The sequence below is a fragment of the Phaenicophaeus curvirostris genome, chromosome 5 (genome assembly GCF_032191515.1).
Source record: "Phaenicophaeus curvirostris isolate KB17595 chromosome 5, BPBGC_Pcur_1.0, whole genome shotgun sequence".
NCBI lineage: Eukaryota > Metazoa > Chordata > Aves > Cuculiformes > Cuculidae > Phaenicophaeus > Phaenicophaeus curvirostris.
In genome coordinates, this window is record NC_091396.1 from 66,193 (window position 1) to 90,421 (window position 24,229).

General features: G+C 60.3%; 2 protein-coding genes and 1 long non-coding RNA gene across 10 annotated transcripts in view; 1 reads left to right on the forward strand and 2 right to left on the reverse strand.

Moving 5' to 3' along the window:
* Positions 1–464: 464 nt before the first annotated feature.
* Positions 465–1,439, reverse strand: LOC138720794 (uncharacterized). The gene is made up of 3 exons (XR_011337476.1): positions 1,252–1,439; positions 1,015–1,176; positions 465–871 (listed from the first exon to the last, which is right to left on the reverse strand). It is a non-coding gene; the product is annotated as an uncharacterized lncRNA (long non-coding RNA).
* Positions 1,426–4,804, forward strand: LPXN (leupaxin). 2 transcript variants are annotated; one of them, XM_069857143.1, is made up of 9 exons: positions 1,426–1,526; positions 2,344–2,492; positions 2,627–2,682; positions 3,003–3,102; positions 3,176–3,325; positions 3,410–3,583; positions 3,667–3,748; positions 4,027–4,175; positions 4,258–4,804. In XM_069857143.1, exons 1-9 carry the CDS (start codon positions 1,514–1,516, stop codon positions 4,522–4,524), a joined length of 1,140 nt encoding a protein of 379 aa, XP_069713244.1. In that variant the 5' UTR covers positions 1,426–1,513; the 3' UTR covers positions 4,525–4,804. The 2 variants fall into 2 exon arrangements, with proteins under 2 accessions (XP_069713244.1, XP_069713245.1); XM_069857144.1 differs by having other exon boundaries at positions 2,633–2,682.
* Positions 4,805–5,665: 861 nt separating this feature from the next.
* Positions 5,666–24,229, reverse strand: part of CTNND1 (catenin delta 1) — a 28,618-nt gene continuing 10,054 nt past the window's right edge. Inside the window, exons 2-20 of one of the 7 annotated variants that reach the window (XM_069857146.1) lie at positions 21,060–21,175; positions 20,025–20,336; positions 18,873–18,944; positions 18,482–18,640; positions 17,767–18,299; positions 13,752–14,215; positions 13,462–13,645; positions 13,065–13,182; positions 12,318–12,471; positions 11,929–11,946; positions 11,611–11,679; positions 10,166–10,293; positions 9,488–9,638; positions 9,070–9,262; positions 8,849–8,963; positions 8,225–8,312; positions 7,865–7,912; positions 7,634–7,731; positions 5,666–7,047 (exon numbers count right to left, since the gene is read on the reverse strand). In XM_069857146.1, coding sequence (XP_069713247.1) covers positions 6,925–7,047; positions 7,634–7,731; positions 7,865–7,912; positions 8,225–8,312; positions 8,849–8,963; positions 9,070–9,262; positions 9,488–9,638; positions 10,166–10,293; positions 11,611–11,679; positions 11,929–11,946; positions 12,318–12,471; positions 13,065–13,182; positions 13,462–13,645; positions 13,752–14,215; positions 17,767–18,299; positions 18,482–18,640; positions 18,873–18,944; positions 20,025–20,219 — 2,910 coding nt within the window. In that variant the 5' untranslated portion in view covers positions 20,220–20,336; positions 21,060–21,175 and the 3' untranslated portion in view covers positions 5,666–6,924. Of the gene's footprint in view, positions 7,204–7,633; positions 7,732–7,864; positions 7,913–8,224; positions 8,313–8,848; positions 8,964–9,069; positions 9,263–9,487; positions 9,639–10,165; positions 10,294–11,610; positions 11,680–11,928; positions 11,947–12,317; positions 12,472–13,064; positions 13,183–13,461; positions 13,646–13,751; positions 14,216–17,766; positions 18,300–18,481; positions 18,641–18,872; positions 18,945–20,024; positions 20,337–21,059; positions 21,313–24,229 lie in introns of those variants that run through there. The other 6 variants (XM_069857145.1, XM_069857151.1, XM_069857150.1 and 3 more) reach the window with 6 other exon arrangements.

The window sequence follows — 24,229 nt, forward strand, 5'->3', positions numbered from 1 at the left end:
CGCCCGCGGCGCGCACCGCCCCCCCCTCAGCCCGGCGAGGGAAGCCGCTCGCCCGGCGCGGCTGCTCCCTGCCGTGGGGCCGCGGCGCCGCTCCCGGTCCCGGCGCGGGCCGTCGGCGGAGCCGCGCTTTTGGCCGTCGCTGCTCCTTTAAGAAAAAAAAAAAAAAAAAACGCCGCCCCGCGTCGGGCGCGGTGAAAGTCGGTGACAAAATGGCGGCGGCGCCGGGGGGGCGGGCCGGCCGCGCACCGCCCACTTCCGCCCGGCGGCACGCGCGCGCCCCCGCCGGGAGGGGCACTTCCGGCCGCGGGGCCGCGCCCTCGTGTCCGGCCCGGGGCGAGCTGGGGGAGAGGGCGCGATGTGCCCCTCAGCGACCCCCTCGCCCCTCAGCGACCCCCCCCCCCTCCAGCGCCACGGGAAACAAGCTCCGTTCCGCCCCCTCTGCGGCCGCGCTGACAAACCGGCCCGCGTGGGGGGCCGAGCGAGCTCCGGTCCCTCCCGGCCACGGTGCCGGGACACGGGTCGGGGGAGCGCGTCCTAAGGGCGAAGCGGGGGAGCTCGAGGTTCCGTCTGCCCCTTCCAGCCCCAGGAAGGAGGGCTGGCAGGGAGCTCGTGCGCTGCAGCGGTGTGAGGGAAACCCCTCTGGAGCAGGCGGAAAAGCAGCGCTGGGGGAGAGCGTGGAGCTGCAGGGCTGTGGTGGGACAGAGGGAGGGCCTTGGTGCTGGGCTCCCCCACCGAGTCACCCCAGGTGTCTGTACCTCAGGCCTGGGACGGGTTTGGATGGTGGGAATCACTGCACTGCAGGTCCATCCCAAAGCTGCAGCGCCCGCAGCGAGCTGTGCCCAGCAGCCACACGCACGGCACCGCTGGGAGACTGAGCAGCGGCCCAAAGCATTAACGCAGGGAGAATGTGGCGCAGCTGGCGTCGGCAGAGCCACTGTGGCCTGCACAGCTGCGGTGGGCCGAGGCCTTACGCTCCCAGTGGCTCATAAGGGACACAAAGGGATTTGCCAGTACCTGGAAATCCAAGGTGAGGCTCCGAAAGCGTCTCCCAAAAGGTGAGGCTGCGTTGGAGCATGCCAGCACTGCAGGTCCTGTTCCTGCCTCCATCACACAGTTGCAAACGCCTTTCCACCTGGCACAGGGATGCTGTCCCTTGCCACACGTGGCCAGCGGCTTCTGGAAGAAGAACACACACCCAGCTGAGCAGCCCCAAAATCTCAAGTGTTTTTATGCCAGGAGCTACTGACCAACCTGCTGTCCAGCTCCTTTCCTCCCCAGCCCTAGCTGGGCTGCTCTCACCGCCCTGCGCCCCAGCCCCACCGCTGCTTTCCGCTGTCAGATGTGCACGTCGTGTACAACCCACAGAGGGAAAACCCCGTGCCGCAAACCCCGTCCTGGGGAGGGCGGCGACGCTGGGGAGCGGAACTGAAAGCCCGTGCAGTCCAGCCTGCCCGCTCACCACCCTGCAGGCGCTGCCCTAACCCCCGAGCCCCTGGGACCCCCGACAAGCAGGATGGAGGATTTGGGTAAGTGGGGCGCCTCCGGAGCCAGTCCCATGCTCAGGCTCAGTGCGAGGTTGCATCTTCAGCAGCTTGGGTAGGCCCTGTCCTCCCACTACCTCAGTCTTGTGGGAAAGCTGCAGCGGGGGCAGCAAGGGAGCCGTGTTCCCTCCTGTGCTCCCATCCTAGGGGATGATTGGGGTCCAGATGGCCAAGCAAGTGCTTGGCCAAAAATGGAGAGCGCTTGGCAGCAGGAAACAGGCTGTGGTAGCAACACAATCCTGGCTGCATGCCACGGAGCTGAGCAGCCTGAGGGTGCAGCGCGAGGTCCATGGGTGCTGGGAGCCATTGCTGGCCTGGGGTGGGGGCTGTGCGCTCAGGGAAGGAGCCGCACTGGGGGTATTCCCCATTCCCCGATAAATCAAGGGCAGTGAGATGCTGAGGAACAACCGCTGTGACAAGGTGAAAGCGGAAAAAGAAAGCACCCTGTGGGTACGCAGGACACAATGAAGTTTTTGGCTCTCCCATGCCAGGTGAATTTAAGGGCTGGGGGATGGTTTTTTTGTCAGATTTGGTGATGGGGAGAAGCAGGACCTTGTCACCAGCAGTACCCCACACTGCAGGAAGGCTGCGCAGCACGGTGGTCACACCCTGCGCTGGGGATGGGGTCTGTGTGTGGGTGCTCAGGGACATCACAGACCCTTGGGGCCCTGGCTCCTGGCTGGCAGAGGCTGCTGTGATGCTACTCCTGCTCCTGAGATTTCAGGTGTAGCACAACCCTGCTTGGGAGGGACAGACAGAGAGGGCAGCAGTAACTGGGGTGCTGACCCGTTTCTCTCTGCAGACGCTTTGCTGGCAGAGCTGGAGCAGAGCTCTCAGGCAGCCTCTAAGGGCCTCACGTCACCAGCACCGAGCTCATGCAAGCAGGATGTGGCCACAGCCAGGCCCTCAGCCCCCCGTGGCCACAAGCCACTCACCTCGGTGGCCTTGAAGGTAACGTCTCATCATAGTGGGGCTGGTGGCTGAGCACTTGCTCAGCTTATGGCAGGGGTTATGGTGCTGAGCAGGCGGTGAAGGGCACAGGCAAACATCCTGTGGGCTTGGCCACAAGGGTTTGTCCTTGCCAGGTGCAGCTGCCACCCCGGGCTCAGACTCCAGCAGAGGCTTTAGAGACAGTGTACAGGTAAAACATAACCACAGGAGGGCAAAGCCATCTGGGGCTGCCTGATCCATTGCATGGACACATCCCTCAGGGTCACCTGGCCTCCTGCCCGTGCCCACAAAACACAGATCCTTCCACGAAATGGGGTGGGGGGTTATATCCTGTGCCCCTGCAGCGCTGCTGGGGTAAGGGCTGAGCTTCCAGCAACCCCCTCCCCAACAGCACATCCCCAGGGAGGGCCCCTGTCCCTGGCTGCAGCGTGTGCAGGGTCGGGGGCTCTCAGTCCCAGATCCTTGGCCTCAGGATGGAAGCTGCAGCATGCCTCCCTCTGCCATGTGCAGCAGCCCCGTACAGGTCCCGCAGCCACTGCTGCCCTTGCCCACGGCGGCTGCCCAACAACTGGATGAGCTCCTGGCTGACCTGGGCTACATGGAGAGCAAGGTGAGTCTCATCCCTGCCAAAGGAGCTCAGGAGCCCGGCCCTTGCCCGGTGCTCACCTACTGCTTCCTGGCAGCTCACAGTGGCGGGACAGGGAGCTGGGGTGCCAGCCGAGCCCTCACTGGACAACATGCTGGGCAGCCTCACCCAGGACCTGCAAGAGCTGGGCATCACGGCTGCTCCCACTGGCGTGTGCACTGCCTGCCACAAGCCCATCGCAGGCAAGGTGAGTCCCTGTGCCACCATCCTGGTGCCCCACTCCTCTTGGCACCCCTGGGAGCGGCTCTCACTGCTCCCCTTCTCTATGCAGGTGCTCACCGTGCTGGGTAAAACCTGGCACCCCGAGCATTTTGCCTGCACCCGCTGTGGGCAGGAACTGGGAGGCCGCCCCTTCTTCGAGCGGGACGGGCTGCCCTACTGCGAGGAGGACTATCACCAGGCCTTCTCCCCCCGCTGTGCCTACTGTGCTGGCCCCATCTACGAGGTGAGACCCCCGGCCTCCCCCACCGATCCCCAGCCTCCCCCCGGGTCCCCACTGCCAGCCACTCACCTCATCTCTTCCCACAGAAAGTCCTCACGGCCCTGGACCAGACCTGGCACCCTGAGCACTTCTTCTGCGCCCGCTGTGGGAAGGTGTTTGGAGATGACGGTGCGTCCCACGGGGCAAATGGGGGGGTCTTGCTGATGATCCACCACCAACATCCCTGGCATCTTCACGGCCAGGCCAGGCATCCCCCTGCTGAACCAAACATCCCTTGCATTGTCCCACCCATCAGGTCCCCATTGCCCCTACCCGGGGTCTCCCCCAGCCCTCGTGCTCAATGCCCCATCCAACATCCCCCTATAGTCGTTCCCTTGTCCTCTGTCCTGGGCACCCTCACTGCCAGCTCCCCAAGGTGGGTGCCCATCGCTCTGCCCTTCCCGCAGGTTTCCACGAGCGGAACGGGAAGCCGTACTGCCGCCAGGACTTCCTGGCCATGTTCGCTCCGAAATGCCGGGGCTGTGAGCGCCCCGTGATGGGTGATTACCTGTCGGCACTGCAGGGCATCTGGCACACCGAGTGCTTCGTGTGCACGGTGAGTGGGCAGCAGGACAGCGGGTACACTCAGGCGAGCGCTCCTGAGGCCGTGCCAGCCTTCCACATGTCCTTCCCCCTAGGAGTGCCTGAACAGCTTTGCCGATGGCTCCTTCTTTGAGCTGGAGGGACGGCCCTACTGCAAGCTACACTTCCACCAGCGACAGGGCAGCATCTGCCACGGCTGCGGCTGCCCCGTCACTGGTCGCTGTATCACAGCCGCAGGGCGCAAGTACCACCCTGAGCACTTCATCTGCTCCTACTGCCTGGGCAAGCTGCAGAAAGGCAGCTACTGCGAGCGCAGTGACAAGATGTACTGCCAGACCTGCCACAACAAGCTCTTCCTCTGAGCCCAGCCTGCAGCTGCCCTGGCTGGGTGCCCTCAGTGTCATGCCCACCATCAACATCCCTGTCATCTTCCCTGCCAGGCATCCCTGGAATCACCCCTGCTGAGCCAGACATCCCTTGCATTGTCCCACCCATCAGTTCCCCAGCATTGTTTCTGCTGAGCCAGGCATCCCGGACACCATTCCTTGTCTCCCTACCCACCCCGAGACATTCCTGGCATTGTCGCAGCCAAGCCACCCATCCTGGCCCTTGCCCTCTCAATCTGAAGCAATAAAGCACCTAGCCCTGCCTTCGCTCTGTTTGTGGGGGCTTTAAGGACAAGGGTAGAGGTAGAGCTGGATCTCCCCCGACCCACGGGTGCCCTCGGAGGTCCCAGCTTCCCGAGTGCTGCCAGCTGGGGCGACTCTGCCAGGGCTGCCCTTCCCGTCACCACAGGAGCAGCCCTGGCCTCCTTGCGGGGCAGTTCCAGCTGTGCTGCACCCTGCAGGGAATCAGCACAGACCCCATCCCATCACCATAGGGCTGCTCTGCACCCCCATCAATCCCCTCCCAGAGCAAGGCTCCAGAAAATTGTTTCTAAAATAGGTATTTCCAGGAGTTTACAGACTTTCTTTCCCAATGAATTTTCACCTGCACACAGAGGGAAAGGGAAAGCGAGGCAACTCCAGCCTGGCTTTGGTATTCTCCGGAAGGGCTGAGCTGAGCCATGCTCTGCGGGGCAGCCCTGGTTCCAGAGGGCTCCCAAGCTGGGTTTTCCTAAGGATGAGCTAGAGAAATTATGGTATTTTTTCACCCGTGGAAAGTCTCTCTCAGCCACCAGAGGATAGGTAAAATTCAGTGAAAGGCTTCCCAGCAGGAAGCCCCAACACTCCAAAGGAATGCTCTCTGCCTTCTCCTGTGCAGCCCCAAGCACGCTGTGAAAACACTTGAAAACTCAGCACAAAGCAAAGCTCTGCTTCTGCTTACACTTCCTCCAACCTTTTCCCAGAAAGAGGAGGAAACTTCACTCCAGTCAGGGAAAGGGTTTGGGAAAGTGGCATCTTCCAGGACCCCTCAGAGCTGAGCAGCACTAGGCATAGCCCGGCCCTAGGAAAAGACACCAATCCCAACTGTGAGGCGAAAAGCACCAAGGTGCCACACAGCCACACTTTAAAAACTTTATTTATATAAAAAAATCACTTTGTTTTAAAAGCATTACAAGAGTGTGCACAGGTATTGAACAAGGAACAGCACAGTGCTACCCACTGCCCTCCCGTCCAACCCCACTCCTCACTGGGGCAGGGAAGGAGGGAAGGGGGAAGCGCTTTTTTTGGTTCATTTGGAATTAAAAATTAAAAAAAGGAATTAGTGTTTTACATATTTAGAGGAAAAGAGAAGAGTTAGATCCCAGAACAAAACCCAACGGAGCTGAGGTGGAGCCAGGGAGGACTCAGCCAGAGCCGGAGGTGCTTCCGGAGAGGAGCAAGGCACCCGTTCTGCCAACCGCAGCCTCCCCCTCTCCTGCTCCAGTTCGCAGCCTCCGAAAGAGGCTTCCAGTTGCAGAGGGAGCCCCAAGGGCTCCCAGGAGATCACAGCACTTGGATGTACCCCCTCCCAGTGGAGGGGAGGAGGATATGTGTCCTCCCTGGGGTGCAGATGAGAGCCTGGCACCCCAAAAGCGAGGACAAGGGGGCTACACCCTCAAAACTGGGCTTCCAGCCTCCCTGCCGCCAGCTTTGGCTCCCGACAGGGCAGGGAAACTCCCAGCCCCGCGGGGAGTCCAGGAGGCACCCCGTCCCCAGCGCAGAAACCAGACAGTACGATTCAGAGAGCTATTTCACAGTGGCAAAAGAAAGGCACGTGTCGAGAGAAAGTCAGAGGGGCAGTGGGGTGAGGGGGAATCCTGGCTCTGCAGCCCTGCCCATGCCTGCACCCCACACAGCGCACCCCCAGAATCCTGCCCTGCCGCATCTCCTCCTTGCGCAGGGACTCACTCCCCCATGCTGACCCCCTGCCCCACACAAGGACCCCTCCTCACGGTCACCAGTGGGGGCCAGCAGCCCCAGCCCGATCCCCTTCCCATGCCTCCGACACCTCATTCAGAGCAAAAAAAGAGAAGTTATTGCTGGTTTTCCTTCCCCTCACGCTGCTGTGACACCAGACCTTCTCCCCCTGGTCCAGCCGCCACCAGGGAGGGATGTTCCCCCTGTCCCCACCACCCTGGATGAAAAGTGATCCCACAAAAAATATATCCTATAGGCAACAAAAGGAAACAAAACAAGGCGGTGAGTATGGTCCCAGTTCCTGTCCCTGCAGGTGTCTCCAAGCAGAGGGAAGGCGGGGGAGAGAAGGCAGTTCCTGGTCAAGGCAGAGCCGGAATCCTTTTGCAGCATCCACCGGTCGATCCGGCAGGAGGGACTTTTTTACTCTCTGGAGGAAGGAGGTGGTGGAGGACAGGGAGAAGAGTTATCGGTCCCAGAGCAGGGAGGTGCAGCGGTTGAGGAGGCCAAGGGGCCGGGCTGCCCCAGGATGAGGCCACCGAGCGGCTGGCGAGTTGGCACGAACCGTCCAGCAAGAATCCAAAAATAAGACAAGGTAAAAGTCGGTCCATTCCACCACAAAGAGTGTTATATATATATTTATATATATAATATATTATCAACCAAAACTGAGTGGAGGTGGGATGGCAGCTAGATCTTCTGCTGTGGGGAGAGAGAGACGGACGTTAGTATGCCCGGAGCACGAGCAACCAGAGGCGGTGCGATCATAGCCCTGACAGATCTGGCAGCGATTGCAGGCAGCAGCGATCAGAGTGGAATTTGGCTGGCAAAGCACCCCTAACAGCATAGCAGTATCTTTCACCACTGGTGAGATTGGGCAGGATGCTGTGGGACATACCGACAGGGGGGAAAACACAGCAGCGTCCTCCTCCGCCTCCTCTACCTCAGGCAGCGATTCCTGCCGCCCCTCCTCCTGCTGCAGACACACGGGATTGTTAGTAGGGGTGACAGAGCTGAGGGTGTTAGTTGTGGGTGCCCGGTTCTCCCCACCTCCTGCCAGCCTGGACAGCCACATGTCACCACCTGCTCCCCAGTCCTGCTCACTCCAGCCTCATTAGGAAGAGCTGCTCACCATCAATGGCGCTGCCTTCACTGGCTCCATATCTCTGAGGTCACCAGACCGGTCCAGTGTCCTGCTGTGGTCCCGTTCGTTAAGCGTGGAATAGTTGTCTGGAGCAGGAGAGTGGACAGTCAGCCACACCATCACCACAGAGGGCAGCAGCAGCCCCGCAGATGTGAGCTCTGTCCCCTCCCAGCACACCAAGGAGGCAAGCTGCCACCTTCCTCCCAGTCCCTCTCCTACCTGGTCCCATGTTGCTCATCTGGATCTCCTCCCGGGAGGATTTCTTGTCTGCAAGGATGAGAGAGCAGCAGATCAGACACAGCCTGGAACAGAAGAACTGCTACCCAACCCAGCTAGAGGAGCCCAAATGCAGGTGCGGCCCTGCTGACCCATGCACGCTGCAGGACCCAAGGTAACTGCACACATCATTTCTCACCCTGAGAACGCATCACAAGCCCAAATTGATGGCCTTGTGTGAGCAGCTGTGGCTGCCAAGGGAGCTAGGGACAAGGAGCAGGGAGGGGATGAGGCCAGCTGCCCTGGCGACCCACAGGGTGAAAGGATAACAGCAGGAAGAGATGCTGGAGGCAAGGCACATACCAGATTTTTGGTTCCTGTCAATGAGAGGCAAGGTGCTGTCATCAAAGGAGTTGCCTCCCTGGGTCCGAGAGGCATTGCTCAGGTTCACCTGCAGCAGCAGAGAGCAGCCACTCACAATCTGGCCCAGATACTCCTTCCCCACCAGCACATCCCCATTCTGGCACCAGGACAGCCCCAGAAACCCTCCCACAGCCCCCAGGCAAAGACCCAAAGCAGCTGGAGGGTGCCCCAAGCCCTCTGCTCCCCCTATGTAGGAGGGGACGCAGCTGCCTGGAAGTGGATCAGGGCAGCATCCAACCCTTACAGAGTAAGGGCAGCCCCAGCCTGGAGAGCCTTGTCCCTCAGCACAGCCACAGCAGCCCTCAGTGCTGCAAACCTTCCTGCCTGCAGACCTGCACACATACACGTGGGACACAGAGCTTACAGCTTTACAACACGTCTCTTCCTTAGCAGAGTTTTTCTGCCATCCGTCTGCCGAGAAACAGCAGAGGGACTGCTTCAAGGGTCTCCAACCCACCAGCAGGGTAGGAGCAGAAATCCAGTACAGAAGAACTCCAGGAACACCCTTCTACTGCAGGACCCTACCTACAGCCCCACCCACAACCGGCATCCCTGTTCCCAGACCTGGAAATCTGACTTCTTCCAGCCTTCCTTCTCCAGAGGCTTCCGCAGCTCTTTATATCCCCAGACTGTCTGCAAGACGAGAGCGGCTGCTCGGACTTCTCTCTCTGAGCGGTTTCTGGAAAGAGATGAAAGAAGAGGTGTTTGGAAACACCCCTGGCCTCAAGGAAGCTCCAAGAGAAGCCCCTCTCCGTCCATCACATTATCCTTCATGGAGAACCTACCCAGACTTGTTGATCAGCACCAACTTTTCGATCCCCTGCGTTTCCCGCAGCTTCTTGGCCGCCTCAAGGTTGTCCACAATTACTTCATTGATGGTGCTGAGAAGCGACACTACTGTGTCCTCAGAGAGGTTTTTGGCCGGGGTCTGTTGGCCTCCAGGCAGGTTCTTCACTAGGTTGGGGATGGCATGTTTCCCTGGAAGGGTAAAGAGGTGTGCGTGAGCAAGCAAGGAAGAGAGTGCCAAGGGAAAACCAGCTTTGGTGTCTCTGGGCGCAGCTCAGCACACGCTGAGAGAGGAGCAGCAGACAGACATGGGGCTGACGCCAAGTCCACGTGCTTCCTCAGCCACCAAAATCAGGAAGAAGTTCCTGCCTAACTTGGATATGGAGACCATGACATCCTCCCCTCTGTGGCCCTCACCTATCAACTCCTTGTTACGCAAGTCGACAGCCAGGTTGCGCAGGGCTCCAGATGCCGCTTTCACCACACGCTCGCTGTCGTGGGTCAGGAGGTCTGCAATGGCGGAGAGTCCTTTCTCCTGGCGCAGCGCTGAGCGGATGTACCGGCCATACTGCAGGGACAGCCAGAGCACATGGCATCATCGGGACAGGCACAGCCTCTCCCTGCTCCTGGGAGCCTTGCACGCATCCTCATCGTGGGAGCCAAGGGTCCTGGCTGCACCCGCGGTGAGACAGACTGCAAAGGTCCCGTTCCCACCCCAAATTCCCCCTGGAGGCCAGGGAAGCAGGATTTCCTGAGTGGTCTGTCCACACATGCTAAGGGAATGCAGGCGATGGGGCCTTTATCCCCAGCCCACAGGAGGGACAGGCAGAGAGCTGTTGTCAGCAGGGATGCAGACAGGCAGTCCAGGACGGACTGAGCCAGCAGGAGCACAGACCCTCCATGGCACAGGAGAGGCCTGCTCCGCACCGGAATGGTGCTGCCGCGTGGCAGCGAACCGTGCACCGAGTGAGCAGCCTGAACGGCAGAGCCGTGGCCATCAACAGCTGTGCTGGCACCCCAAGGGCAATGCTCTCGGCACTGATACCCTGCAGCCACACCTCCACACGGACACAGCCAGCTCCACGAGGTACTCACCGTCCAACTGCCAGCGCACAGGTTCTGGATGGCTCCTGCCGAAGCCTCGAGGATGGCTGGAGTCTTGCTTTCCTTTAGAAGGGAGATGTATATCCGGACCACTTCTGGCTGGAAGAGCAGCTCATAGCCTGCCAGAAGAACACGGGTAGAAATTACTGGAGGGCTCTGCTGCAGCTCATTCCGAGGAGGACTGCTGGGCAGAGGCAGCTGAAAGCTCTGGCTCACTGCTCCCTGGGGGCTGGACCCTCGGCACGGAGGGGGCCAGGCTGTCCCCAGCCCCAGAGATCCAGCCTGGCCGAAGGCCACGGTCAATGCCCGGTTGCCACCGAAACCCCTGCAGCTTAGGGGAAGCCGAGGCTGAACAGCAGCGCTGCTGCCATCGGCAAGGAAGCCTTGACTCCGGTACAACCCCGAACTGAGAAGTGTTCAGCCCAGCATGAGCAGGGCAGCAAACCTGGCAGTCGGGCACTGCAGCAGCACAAGGCTCAGCCCACACCCTCAGCAGGTGAAGGGGAAACACCCTGAGCAAGTGGCCACCAACATCTTGCTAAGGACAGCCTGCGTCCAGCTCATCCTCAGAGTCTGAAGGCTCAGGTTCTCCAGCTCTCCACCACCCCTAGCAAGTGGGCAGCGATCAGGCCTGCAGGCATTGACTTTTCCAGGGAAATGACTTCTAGAGCAGCTCTGGGATTGCAGTTTACAGCCCTGAGATCTTGCTTTGCCCTCAGCTGTGGTGAGGGCTGTTCCCAGTCCCAAAGACAGAGTGGGCACCTGCATGGCCTTCCACCAGAGATGAGTTTTGACTCTTCCCACGGCCCAGCTCAGCCTGAAGAGCCACCACTGCACATCTGAGTTGCCCACAAGTTCACATCTGTCCTAGGTCTCCTTGCGGTTCTTTTGGCTTCAATCTTCACACCCTCAGGAGCACCAGGGTCCTTCCAGGAACCACAGAGTGTTTTGGGGCAGAAGGAGCTGCACTCAGGCACTGGGCTCATTACAGCCCGATTCATAGCCCTCTAAGCAAGTGACTTGTCCCCAGAGTTTTTTTGGAAAAACCCTTCCTCATGCTGGAGAACTCCTTATGGCAGTGTTTTCTGGCTTTAAATCCTGCTGTTCTTCATTCCCAGAGCAGCCATGAGGGAAACTGGGAAGTTTGAGAGCACTGGGCTGCTTTTCCCAGGGCTGTATCACCATGCTGTCTCCCACTCCCAGGATGACAGTTCCCTCCACAGACCTGGGAAGCCCAACCAGAAGCAGCACTGGGCCCCTCCAAGCACAATTATCCTCCCAACACGGGCTTGGGCAACCAGGAACAAACCTTTTCCAAACAAACTTTCTCCAAACAAACCTCTGCCCACCTGAGAGGGCTCACTTCAATGGGAAATTAACTCTGCCCACTCCTCTCCTGGGCTGCTTGTGGTAAACACAAACACGGAGGAACATACCTTTGGCTGGAGTTGTTCTTTTGGGAAAATCCACCGTATCGGCACCAGGGTCTTCTGGGAGCTTTTTACCTTTAAAGAGCAAGCAGGGAGGTGTGAGACACGTCCTCCTCTCCCCACTTGTCTTTGCCAAACAGCTCTTTTGCCACTTGCTAAAGAACAAGCCCAAGGCAAGCTGAAGCTGAGCTGCCAGCGTGTGCCAGGAGGGGACATCCGGGGCACCAGCCACGCTGCAGGCAGGTAAAGCCCAGCTTGGGGGACAAGAGAGCCAGAGAAAGCACCCAATCAACCGTAGGAAAATTAAAACCAAAGCACACTCACCTCTGGAGAACCACTCGTCTATTGGCGAAGCGGAGAGGACAGAAGAGAGGGGAGGCAGGAGGAGAGAAGTGCCGACAGCATCATCATTTGGCAAGAAAGCAAAGGGAAGGGGCAACACAGGAGAAAACGGAAGGGGTGGAGTTAGTGGACGTCTATCCGTCAGCATACCACCATCACAGAAACCCACCACCAGCTTGTGCAAATGCTCTGGGCAAGCCAAGCAGCAGCTCCCAAAGCCAGGGATTGCTGCATCTCTAGTGAAAGCTGCAGCTTAGCCCTCACACGAGAGATGCTGGAGGAGTAGCAGAGATCCCAGACCACCCTCAAGCTCCACAGTTGTAGATGTGTCTTTATCCCACCTCCCTCCATGCCGCTGCCTCCCAACGAACCTTTACCCTTCTTGGCCCCGAAGCAGCTCGCAGGATGGGGCCCAGTGTTGTTGGCAGGGGCCAGAGGTGTCTCCTGGTAGCGCTCGGCATGGGGGATCTCACGGTGCACTTGGTAGGACAAGTTTCTCAGCAGGCAAACACAGTTCTCTACCAGCTAGAGAGAAAGCCAGATTGTTTGACTCCGAGAAGCACACACCCATCCCATGCCTGAGTGAGGGCCCTATCACAGCTCGCAGCCCAGGGCCAGATGAACTGGGACCACTGAGTTAGGCAGCTCCATCTCAGATGGTACCGGAGAACACCCCCATCCCAGGCATGGCCAACTCCACTGGCATGAGTTCATACTCTGCTGGGCCAAAAATCTCTGCACCAAACAGGAAATGCACAAGCAAAGTCTCCAGGCCAATTCAAGCCAAGGCCTCACCGAGGCAGGTCAGGGAGCCCTGAGTCAGGACACCAGTGTGGGGATGTGACACCACAAGGGCCCTGTTTGAGGCCGACATTCCCACTGCAAACTGCAAGCCGACTGCCAGACCCCTCCTGATCAAACAGTACCCTCCACAGCGCTCTCTTCCCAAGCGGAGATCGTGGAAAGGTGTGAGCCTGGACTGGGTCTTAGTTCTGTCAGACCAAATCCCTCCCCAGTGAAGACTCCCCCATCCATTCTTCATCCGTGTTGGGATGAAACCAGCTCCAGCCATTGTGAACGCACCCTAGGAGTGCCTGCCAGCACTCCTGCTGTGGTACCTTGCTGTCTGAGTCCTTCTGGCCAATCTCTGACTGGACGATGTAGATCAGGGCATCCACCAGCCCATCACATTCCCGCAGCTTCCGACGGGCCTCGCTGCGCTCTGAGCTCACGTTCCTGGCAGGCAGGAGAGAACAGTCATGGGTAAGAGAACTGAGGGCATCCGAGAAGCAGCCTGCAACCAGCAGAGCTCGCAACAGAAACTCCTGCAGCCCCCTCCCACTGAGTCCTCCAAAATCAAGGACTGTGCCACCAGCAGCTGTCCCAGGAGAGCAGCTCTGTGGCAGGCCTCCTTTGGCAGTCCAAGAAAGCCAGCAGAAGCAGCTAGGAAGGAGCGTTACAGCAGCCCCAGCCCACGCCAGCTCTCTGCCAGCAGCTGGTAGCCCCCTGCCGTACCTAAGGCAGCCAGCGGTGTTTGTGAGCACCAACTCCCACTCAATGTGGCGGGGTTTTGAGTCCTCGCTCGGTTCCCGTTCCCAGCCGGAGTGGGGAATGATCACCTCGTCGGTCAGGGCGTGTAGCGCATGATCCACAATGGCCATCTTGATGGAGTCATGCGAGGACAGGTTCCACAGTGTTCCTGCAAAGCCACAAGATGGTCAATCAGAGCACAAGGGCTAAAAAAACTGCACTGTGCATCCCTCATCCAACAGATCAGCCCCTCCTCTCCTCCCTGAAGCCATTACCTGTGATGACCTCTGTAAGGTCCATGTCGTGGGCCTTACGCAGCAGGCGCACCAGGGCAGGCACCCCATCGCAGTTCTTGATAGCAATCTTGTTGTCCTGGTCCTTGCCGAAAGAGATGTTCTTGAGGGCTCCACAGGCACCGTAGTGCACCTCCTTCTTGGGGTGGTCCAGCAGCCCCACTAGCACCGGAATGCCCTTCAGCTTCCGCACCTCCGTCTTCACCTTGTCGTTGCGGTAGCAGAGATGCTGCAGGTAGGCAGCTGCATTAGACTTGACGGCGTCCAGCCGGAAGCTCAGCATGGCTATCACCTCCGGCAGCTCTGGCTGGCGCCAGTTCCCGGGGGCTGGACCTCCTTTCCGCAGGCTGTCAAGGCTAGCCAGGCTGCCGCGCTCATGCTGAGCCAGGGGGGCCCAGTAGTACCGGTCAGGGGCCACCTCGTCCATCGGCATGTCTTCATAGCTCCTAGGAGAGAGGACAGCAGGTGTCGGCACAGCCCAAAGCATGGGGAATGCTCTGCCCCCTCCAGGGACGGGCCAAGGTGCAGTGCCTGTCGCCAACGCACGGCTGGAGCACTCCGGGCACACTCCAGTCAAGGGCTGGGCAGTGGAGCAGGGTCAGGCACCTTCCTGCTCCCTGCACGGGGTCCAGCTGGAGCCTGCAGCCGCAGGCAGCCACTTCCATGGTGTTCCTAGGGCTGCTTGGGAAGCAGGCGGTTGCTCCCCAGGAGAAGGCAGCCCCAACAGCCATCCCAGACCCTTGCCCCTGGGCTTGGCTTTGGGGCAGGGGCTGGATTCTGGTCTCTGCATAAACTCTATGGAGGCAGGAGCAGATCCAGAGGCACAGAACCCATTTGGGTCAGCAGCCACTAGAAGGCAAGTCCGTTCCAGCGACTGCAGGAGAGTGGATCCTGCAGGCATTTGGGCCATAGCCCAGCACCGTGCAGCGCAGAGCCCAGTTTCAGGCTACCCAGCCCTCAGCTACACCATCTGGCCGTATCCACACGGCATCCCGCCACACGAGCTGTGGCCAGGCCAAGCCACTGCCCTTATTCCAGAGCATCACAGTGAGAACAAAGACCTTCACTCAGGATGGGGCTCAGACCCTCCTGCCTGCCGATGCCCAGTGCTATCCGCAGGTCTCCTGCTACCCAGGAGATGGGCTCCGTCGGGCACAGAGACAGCCAAGCTCCCACATCCTGCTCTGGTGCGGAGCACTTCACCCACAACCACCCAGCACTGTGAATGGGCCCTGACAACACAGGGAAGCTGCAAGACAGCACGACTCATCCCCTGCACACCGAGGTGACACCAAATACCCCTAGAACACATGCACACACACACACAAAATCTGCAATTCCCATGCTTTGTTGTACTCACTGGCAATATAATCCTTTGTCCCCAGGCAGAACAACTTGGGGATTTCCAACAGAAAGGGTAGGGAGGGAAGTTGGTGCTTAAACAGAGGGGCCTGACTGCTGCCATCACTCCTGCGGTGCCAGGGCACTGGGGACACACAGCCAAGGTGACACGGCAGCACCTCCAGCTCACGGCCACTCTAGGGATGGCTCAGCTGCTGTCCGTGTGCTGTAGCCAGGAACAGAGTGGGGAAGGTGTAATCAAGGATGGCAGCAGGCTCTGTTCCTTATGCTGCTGCTTCCCCGCCAGCCTCTGGCGTGGGACTTGCCAAACCACTGGCTCCGGCTGGCAGCCGTTCTTGCAGCCACATCCCTGCTGGCTGTGGCTGCTGCAGAGCTGCCTGCATGGCACCACGCGGATGGCAGCAGCAGGCTGTGAGACGGATTTCCAGCCAGTCCCAATGGGAAGGGCACTGTGACTCTGAGGAGTTGCTCCCTGTTGCTGCGGCGCCCAGCGCACCACACTGACCAACACCACCCCCACAGCAGGACACGCCGGGAGTGGGACACAGCCAAGTGCTAGCGCTGCAAACAAGCGCCTGATGCTTGGTAACGCAGCTGGCAGCTGCCTGTGCTCCCAGGCTGCGGAAGGGAGCTCCTGGCTGCAGGCACCACTCAGTGCCAGATGCCCCTGCCCCTCCAGGCGAGATGGGGCTGGCAGCGATGGGGGCACCGTACCCTGCAGAGAGAGGCCTGAGCAGAGCCCAGCAGAGGGGACCCCGCAGCCAAGGGCACCAGCACACGCTGTGCCTCGGCTTAGCGCCGCCTGTCTCCTGCATGCCTGGCGTGCTGCTTCCCTGAAAGAAGTCGTTAACCGCCTGGCTCCTACTCCAGACAAACAGCTCTGCACAGGGGGGATGCTGGTCTCTCCTGTTCCTGTTCCACAAGCCAGGCGGCGAAGCACGGACGGTAACTGAGAAGGCAGGGGACAAAGCCAAGCTCAACAGCGCCTGGATTCCACGGATAGCTGCAATCTTTATCAGCTGCGGGGGGAGGGAGAGCTGCTGCCAGGCTGCATGAGCCCATCTTCCAGACCCGGCACCATCCTGGCAGTGACATCACCAGGGCTGCTTCTGGGCCATGCCGGGAAGTGGGACCTTCTCCCTCTGTTGTGGCCCAGCTCGTCTCGTCTCCCACTCAGCTCCTGTAACTCCACTACTCCAGGATCTGGAGGAGCAGAAGGAGCATGGGCACCACCCAGCCTGGAGAGGACTTGCGGTCTCAAAGACTGAGCTGTTCAGACCAGGCCATCCAGGGAGGGCTTTGCCTGTGTGCTGGACACCCAGGGAAGGTTTGCAAGCCAGAGCCTTCTGATTTGGCTGTCATTCACTCCCTGAAGCCCCAGGGGCAGAGCAGCCAGAGGTCAGACACACCTGCTGAACCCCTTCTGCCCACACTGCTTGCCAAGCAGCCACAACAGCCATGGACTCGGAACTGCTCATGCTGGCTTCCTGGAGGTGGCCTGAGCTAGTCAGGGAACGAAGCAGGTGCCCTGCCCGCCCTCCTCCAGCTGGCACATGCCTCCCAGGGTGAGGCAGGCCAGGGAAATCAATCTGGGTGAACAACCGCCCCAACAGGTTTGGCACAGCCAGGGAAATGCGAGTTGGCACAAGCCAGAAGGACAGAGGCTCCTCCTCTGCTCCCATCAGCAGCCAGGAGCCACAGTGGGTTACAGTACGGATTGACAGTACGTGCCTCGGGACAGGCGGACCTCCGGCAGTGGCTGGCAAGAGCCACCCTGCTCTCACCCTCTGCCTCCTGCCCCTGTTCTATGCCCTGGGAGCTCAGGCAGCCCATGCTCAGCCTGGGGACGCTTGGCAGATGTATGCCCACCCTAGCCTGCTGTAACAGCCCCCTCCCTGTCACTGGGAGCCAGGCTCAGCACCTTGCTCCATTCCCACCTCACATCCTCCACGCTGTCCTCCAGAGCTTCTCAGACCTTGCCTGACAGCTCAGGTGGCCAGCGGAGCAGTTAGAGAGGCTTCAGCAGCAGCATTTGTGCAAGAGACCCAGCTAGCACAGCTCTACAGGAGCCACAGCATGCCGGGGAGCCCAGCCACAGCCCGCCAGGGTGGGTACAGAAGCACCAGGACGCTGCTCTGGCTACAGGGTTGAAGGAGCTGCCGATCACTGCCAACTAGGGGGTGACGCTGCCACCGCCAAACAGGTCGAGCAGCTTCTCCTGCCCCACCCTGCCCTGCACCAGGGCCCTGCTGCAGGAAGCAGGAACGCTGCTCTGGGCGCTGCAGGGCTCTGCTCGAGCCCCACAGCCTGCACCAGGCACCCAGGCACGGCTCCCAGCAGGATGAGCCAGGCTGGGGCGCAGACGAGCCTGCTGTCCCACTAGCGCAGAGACAGAAGGGCCTGGAGCTACATCCAGCCACCCAGTGGAACTCCTTGCTGCAGGACGACTGGCTCAATTAGCACCAAGTTTTAACCACCAATTAAGCAGACAATTAGGAACAGATGCCAGTTTTCTCCTGTATGAGCCACATGCGACTCAGCTCACGGAAACGTCTCCGTGATCATCCTTCCTCCGAGGAGGGTGAAGTGATGGGGACCCCACAGTATCCTGCACCCAGAGACTCCTGCTGCCTACCTGAGCCGCCGCCGCGCATCTGATGGGGTCCCTGCCCGCCTGGCTGTGCCGTAGTCAGACATAAGCCCGTAGTCTACGTCCTCAAAGCCAACACTGCGCTGGTCATCCTCCAGGCCATAGGGCTCAGGGTGGAAGTGGTTGAGGTCCATGTTGCTGCCCCCAACGCGCACCTGGGGCTGGGGGCCATAGATGTCCTGGCGGCTGGGGGCACGGTAGGAGTCCATAGAGGGGCGGTAGCGCTCATCAATGCGGGTAACACGGGACAGGCTGCCATAGCTGTGGTCGCTGCTGGGGTAGCCGTCCTCATAGGGGCGGCCGTAGCCATCAGGGTAGTGGTAGTTGCGAGGGAGGGTGGCGGTTCCCAGCTGGCTCAGGTAGCCACCGGGGCCCCCGTTGCCATTCTTGCGGAAGTTCCTGTCCATGGTCTGGACATAACCGCTGGGGACAGGGGAGGTTTCCAAGGGCAGCCCATCAGGCCCCACCGGCATCTGCTGCACTGTCCGCGTGGTCACAGTCTTCACCACTTTCTTCACCTGCAGGGACAGACACAGGACATGCTCCTGTCAGAAAACCCACCACCTTACTCTGGGCAGATTCCGCACCCCTTCCAGCTCCCTACGTGACAAGCTGGCAGATGTTGTGGCTGTGGCAGCCCAGCCACAGGGCCCCTTGCCAGAGCCCTGCCCTGCCCCTCCATTTTCCCCCAGGTCGGTACCGTGGTCTCTGTCCGCCGGGTTGTCCCATCGTCTGATGTCTCCACAGACACGACTGACATGGCACCTTCTGGGTCTTCCTCCATGGTGTACGTCTCCTCCACGATCTGGCCTGGGTCCTGCATCCTGGGGATGGTGCTGTACACGACGTGGCTGTGGTCCTGCGGGAGCACAGCACAGGCAGTCAGATCCCATCCCACACATCTGTTGGGAGGCAGCTGGCCAGGAGACCTTGCCTGTCTGGGCACCCCAGAGAAGAAGGGGGGCATAACACCACACTCAAAGTCCCTTCAACCAGGGCAGCCGTGTTAGAAATGTGAGTCCCCCACCTCTCCCAGCCACAGTGGAGCCACAGTAGCCCTGCCCCACAGCCTGTAGGCTTAGCCCCCTCACCTGCGGCCCGTTCAGCTTCAGATCTGAGTATTTCTGCCGCTCCAGGTCAGCATCGCCCAGGAAACGGCCGTTCTGAAACATACAGCACCACCACAGAGCTGTCACAGACTGATCTCCCGCTGCTGGGATCCCACATATCCACCCCCCTTCCCTAAGGTGGCCACCTCCTGCATCTGACAGAAGCATCATACGCACACTCGTACGTCGCTCCCAGGAGAGCGGCACGCTCCTCTGAATCCATGCAACACACAGCAATCCCCCACTGTTCCAGCCTGCAGAAGAGGTGGAGGGGGCACCATCCAATTTAGCCCCCCTCCAGCCACCCCAGCTCTTCCACAGGCTCCTGATGGAACGGCCCATCCCTTCCCCTGCTCCTCAGCACAGCCTGGAGAGCCTCCATGTCTTCTGACAGACTGCGAGGGAACAGCACAGATGCTGGGAGGCCAATGGCAGAGCGCTACCGCTGGACTCCTGCGCTCCTCCTCTGCCCACCCCTTCCTCCTGCCGACCTACACATTGCACCCAGGACCACCACCTTCCAGAGCCAGAGAGATACCTGCTTTCACACCACCACCTCTGAGCACCAGCCCTCCGACCACTCTGCCCCAAAACAGAGCCCAGCAAAGGGAGAACCAAGAGAGATCTCAGTCTAAGGGAGGTGAAACCACTCTTCCAGCCTTGTAGAGAACCCGGGATCTCTCCCGGCCCTGGCCTGGCAGTTCAGGGGCAGCTGCAGACCCCGCAGCTGCATGAGGGAGAGGCAGAGGCACTCCCCACTGCTGCGCCCCTTCTCTGCACTTCAGCCACCTTCCCAGAAGCCAAGTGGTAAGGGAGCGCAGATGCCCAGGTACGGAACACGGAGAACCTCCAGCCTCCACAAAACCAAACCAGAACCAATGTGGCAGCACAACCCTCCAGGTGGGCTCCTGCTCCCCGAAGACTCTGGTAACTCTGATGGGTTTGTACAGCCCCAGGTCAACCTCAACCCTGCGCACACAGCACGGCTGGAGCTGCACAAGCAGCCCAGGCCTCCTGCTCCTCACATATCCAAGGAAGGGAGCCGGGCCCAACTCTGCCTGTGCCGAGGCAGGACTGACATGGATGGGGGCTCTGGGAGCCTCCGCAGCCACCTCTGCTGAGGGGGCGTTTTACCTGGTGCCGCCGGGTGAGCGTGCCGTTGGCCAAGCCCAGGCCAGCGTCCTGTGGGGAGACCCGGACTCGTTCCAGCTGGGCTGAGACATGGCGCCGCTCCTCCTCAAGCGCCCGGGTCAGCTTCTCGAACTGTGCCTCCTGCTCCTTGACAGAGGCAAGGATGCTGGCGGTCGACTCCACTTCCGAGTCGTCCATGGGTGGCGGGCGCCCAGGATGGGCAGGGCAGGGGGCACGGGGAGGCACAAGCGGAGGCGGCTTGGCGTCAAGGCGAGGGGAAGGGAAGTGGCCTGGGAGGGCAGGAGCCCCTCTCCACTGCGGTGATTTGGGGGAGGAAAGGAGAAGAAGAGCGGTCAGAAGAGACTGATTTTGTTAAGACAGATTGTCAGAACAACAGAAATAATTCCTTGTGGCATTAACACCCACTCCCACCCACCGCCAGCAAGTTGACAAGGGGGTCTGAACACAGCACAGCCCCCAGTGCAACTCGGATGCTCCTCACCCGGCACTGAAGCTCGGGGAAGCGGCACTGTAGGGGCAGAGGGTCCCCCCATCACAGCAAACAGCTGAGGCTGAGCCGGGCTGGGAAGAGCTGCTATGTGGACAGGAGGAGGTTCCCTCTTCCCACAGGGTATGTCCCCGGGGCAGGGCAGAGATCACTCCCGCAGAAACGACCCACATCCCATTATTTCCTCCAGGGAGGGGCTGAGGGCTGAGTCACTTATCTCTCCCTCAGTGTGATAAGAGGTGGTGACACAGCCCGGGCTCCACGACTCCTTCCCACCCAGGAAAGGGAATGTGGTGGGATGGGATATGGGATCCCCTCAAAGGGGACCCCACCAGCCCCTTTGCTGCCAAAACTGACCACCCTCCAGGTTCCACCAGGGCTGCAGCAGCCCCGGGAGGGCCCCAGCTGCTAGTTCTAGAGAAGGGCATGGGCTTGGACCTCTCTGCATCCCCTCTCAAACGAGGCCAGCAAAAGAGTGCACCACAATCAACACATTCCGATAGAGAAAGGCAATGTTCTTCCATACAGACCTGGTAGAGGAGGATGTTCGGGTTTGATTGGCAAAGGCACGGACAGCCAGGTCTAGACGCAGAGAGTCATGGGACAGAGAGCCCAGCCACCAGCAAAGAAGCAGGAGGGAAGGGAGCTGCAGGGACAGCAGGAGAGGAGGTCACAATCACAGCAGCGAATTTGAAATGGGAGGCAAGGCAGGCAAGGCCAGAGAAACAGGCTGTGCTCCCATCCCTTCTTTCAAGGGACTGAGTAGGGGCTGGTGGGGCAGCAAACACAGGGACGTTCCCACAGCAGCCCCTGCCTCCCCGGACACCCCAGCACCTCCAACTGCTCCCCACCGACAGGGCAACGGCACAGGCAGAGAGAAGCAGCGAGGGCCCAGCCCTCCGTCCCCCGCACAGCCTGGCCGAGTCTCAGCAAGCCTGCCAGTGGCTTTCCCAAACCCGTACCGTCACGGCAGGCGTGTGCAGACTCGCTTCAGCCAGGCAGCCAGCACAGAAGCTGCTTTCCCACGGTCTCCATCACCGGCTCTGCCTACTCCCCCGATGCCACCACCCCAGCACGGATGTAACAGCGACCTGGGACTGGGCACATGGGCAGTACAGCCACTCCAGAGCCCCATCCCATCCACCTCCCACAGCCCTGCTGCTTTGGAGAGGCCCAGAGGAGGGCTTTTTGGGTTCTTTCATGAATTTCACACTCTCTCAGGTGTGCCCAGATCGGGCCCTTCCTGAAACATCACCCTTCTCTAAGCAAGTTGGGTTCTGTCTCCACAAAGCTTCCCTAGGACACAGGCAGCCCCAGCCTTATGAGATGCCAAAGCATGACCACCACCAAGCCCAGCGATGCCAGGAGGCCGCTGCACGTTTGAACATCTGGAACCGCCACCCTGCAATCTCCTTTCATCAATAACCAACTCGGTTCCACGCTTATGCCCGTGTGGTGCCCAGCAAGAGGTGAAGCCATAGCACCCACACCGGCTCCCAGTGCGCTGCCCCAGCTGGCACAGGATCGATGGGAATCTCGCTGGGCAGCCCGCACCCCAGGAGAAGAACAGCCCACCACTCCTGGCTCAGGAGACCAAACAGGCTTTGTGAGGCTCCCAGACACGACACCTGGCTCACGCATGCAGCTTTCCACTCCTCCCACCTTGCAACAGGTATGCCCCAGGCTTCTTCCAACAGGCTCACTCCATAGCCTTGTATGGAAGTGCAGGGACGCTCTGACCCTTGCGGCTCCGAGGCCTCGCCTGCCCCATGGATCCACAACAGGGATCCTCTGAAGGAGAGGCCTGGTGCCTCCCAAAAGGAGTCCACATTCCAGCCCTGCCCCACGAGTCAAACATCCACCTGCTATGAGCAGGGACATGGATTCCCTACCCTCTGGGAGCACAGAAGGTCACTGTTGACCCTCACAGACAGAGTGGATCTGCAGGGCCCAGCCCTGGAGACCCACTGTGAGGAGGCTCCTGCGGAACCGCAGCTCAGAGCACTGACCCAGCCCTTCTCCCCAGGAAACGGGGAGTGTCTCCTTACCACATCCCAGATCCTCAGCAGGTCAGGGGTGGCAGCCTGAGCCCAAAGCCCCACTGCCTTGTCACAATCCCCTTCCAGAGCAGTATTCCACTGAGCCCTTTTAAGGTAAGGAACGACCCCTGTGGGGAAGGGACCCTCCCGATGTGCCCTCACCCCAGGAGCTGCACTCCCACGACATCTGCCAGCCCTTGGCTGTCTCTGCACAGAAGGAGTGGATTTCTGGGGTGGGTGGGATGGAACCAGCGTGCTGCCTTCAAGGAGAGCTCTAGCTGAGCTCCTGCTCTTGGGAACATGCTCATCTGCTACCCAGCAGCCTCTGAACCAAGTGGCGAGCAGAGAGCAGCAGGGTTTGTCCTGGTGGGAAGGCAGACGGAGGAGAGCCAGGAGCCTCAGAATGAGCAGCAAGTGCAGAGCAGCAGGGTGTGTCCCTGCAGAGAGGGAGACAGAGAGCCAGGACCCTCAGAACTGAGTGGCAGGGTTTGTCCCTGCAGGAAGGCAGATGAAGGAGTGAGTGGCCTCAGCAGATTCCTCCAGCCCCGCAGAGCTGCCAGTAACGCCTGCCCAGTCCCACATCCCCTGGGAATGGGGCCGGAGAATGTGGAGGCCAACAATGAAACCTGCAGGGCCCTTCAGGCCCCAGATAAGGAGCTGGAGCAGCTGTGAGGCCACTTCCTTCCCGTCCCTTCTACAGGGAGTAAACACACCCGCAGGGGAAGGAACAGGCCAGGCCCCTGGCCAGCCAGCTCTTGCTTCTCCAGCCCGGGCAGGAGCTGTGGGGACACGCACGGCCTCCCTTCCCCTCCCGGCCACCAGTCGGAGCACGAAGGCTTGGGAAGAGGCGGCAGCCAGGGGGTTTTGGGGATCCCAGCCGGTCAGGGCAGCCAGAGGAGCAGCTGGGGTGTAATGGAGCTCCCAGCCCCACTGATGCTCCAGAGGGGCCCTGAGGGTCTTCCACAGGACCAGGCCGTGTTAAGCCATGGGAAGGGACTCCAGAGCCTGCCCTGGGCTCTCCCAGTTCTGCTCCCACCACCGGACACACCACCTCCCTCCACTCTCCTTCCAGCCATCCCACTGTCACCGGTCTGGGATTTCAGACATAATCACCGGGAGGCAGCGCCAGCTCCGAGCGGCTGGCAGGCGCTGTCCCCGCAGACACCGTCCCTCCCGGCTGGCTCGCACACAAACCCCCTCGGCCCCACACCCTCCTGGCAGTGCAGCATCTGCCCCAAACCCTTCCTGCGGGGGCTGGCACTCTGGCATGCTGGGGACAGGGGCCTCCTGGGCAGCTCGGGGCGCAGGTCACTTTAGAGCAGGCCAGGGAGGGAAGTGGAGAAGCTTTGGCTGCTCCAGTGAGCTGCTGGGACAGCGCAAAGCCAAGTACACCAGAGCCCGCAAGGGTGAAATTCCAGGGATGGCTTTGCGACATTCCCCCCTCCTCCTCCCCAGCCACCAGAGCCAGGACAACAGCACATTCCTCCAGAGCCGGACCCTGACCATCCCCGAGGACGGCCGCACGGGAGCCTTGTCATCACGAGCAGCACTTGCCGACACACCCGTCACTTAAAAAACCCAGCAAGCCAAAAATACTTCAGCTGGCTCAGTCCAGGGCAGAACAAGGAGCTGAAGGACAAAACACACCCCAGAGCAGTCTC

What these genes read in the sequence shown, in the direction of transcription:
- LPXN (XM_069857143.1), top strand. An exon ending in TCACCTCGGTGGCCTTGAAG is followed by an intron (nt 2,493 to 2,626) that starts GTAACGTCTCAT and finishes TGTCCTTGCCAG; the next exon opens with GTGCAGCTGCCACCCCGGGC. An exon ending in ACAAGCCCATCGCAGGCAAG is followed by an intron (nt 3,326 to 3,409) that starts GTGAGTCCCTGT and finishes TTCTCTATGCAG; the next exon opens with GTGCTCACCGTGCTGGGTAA.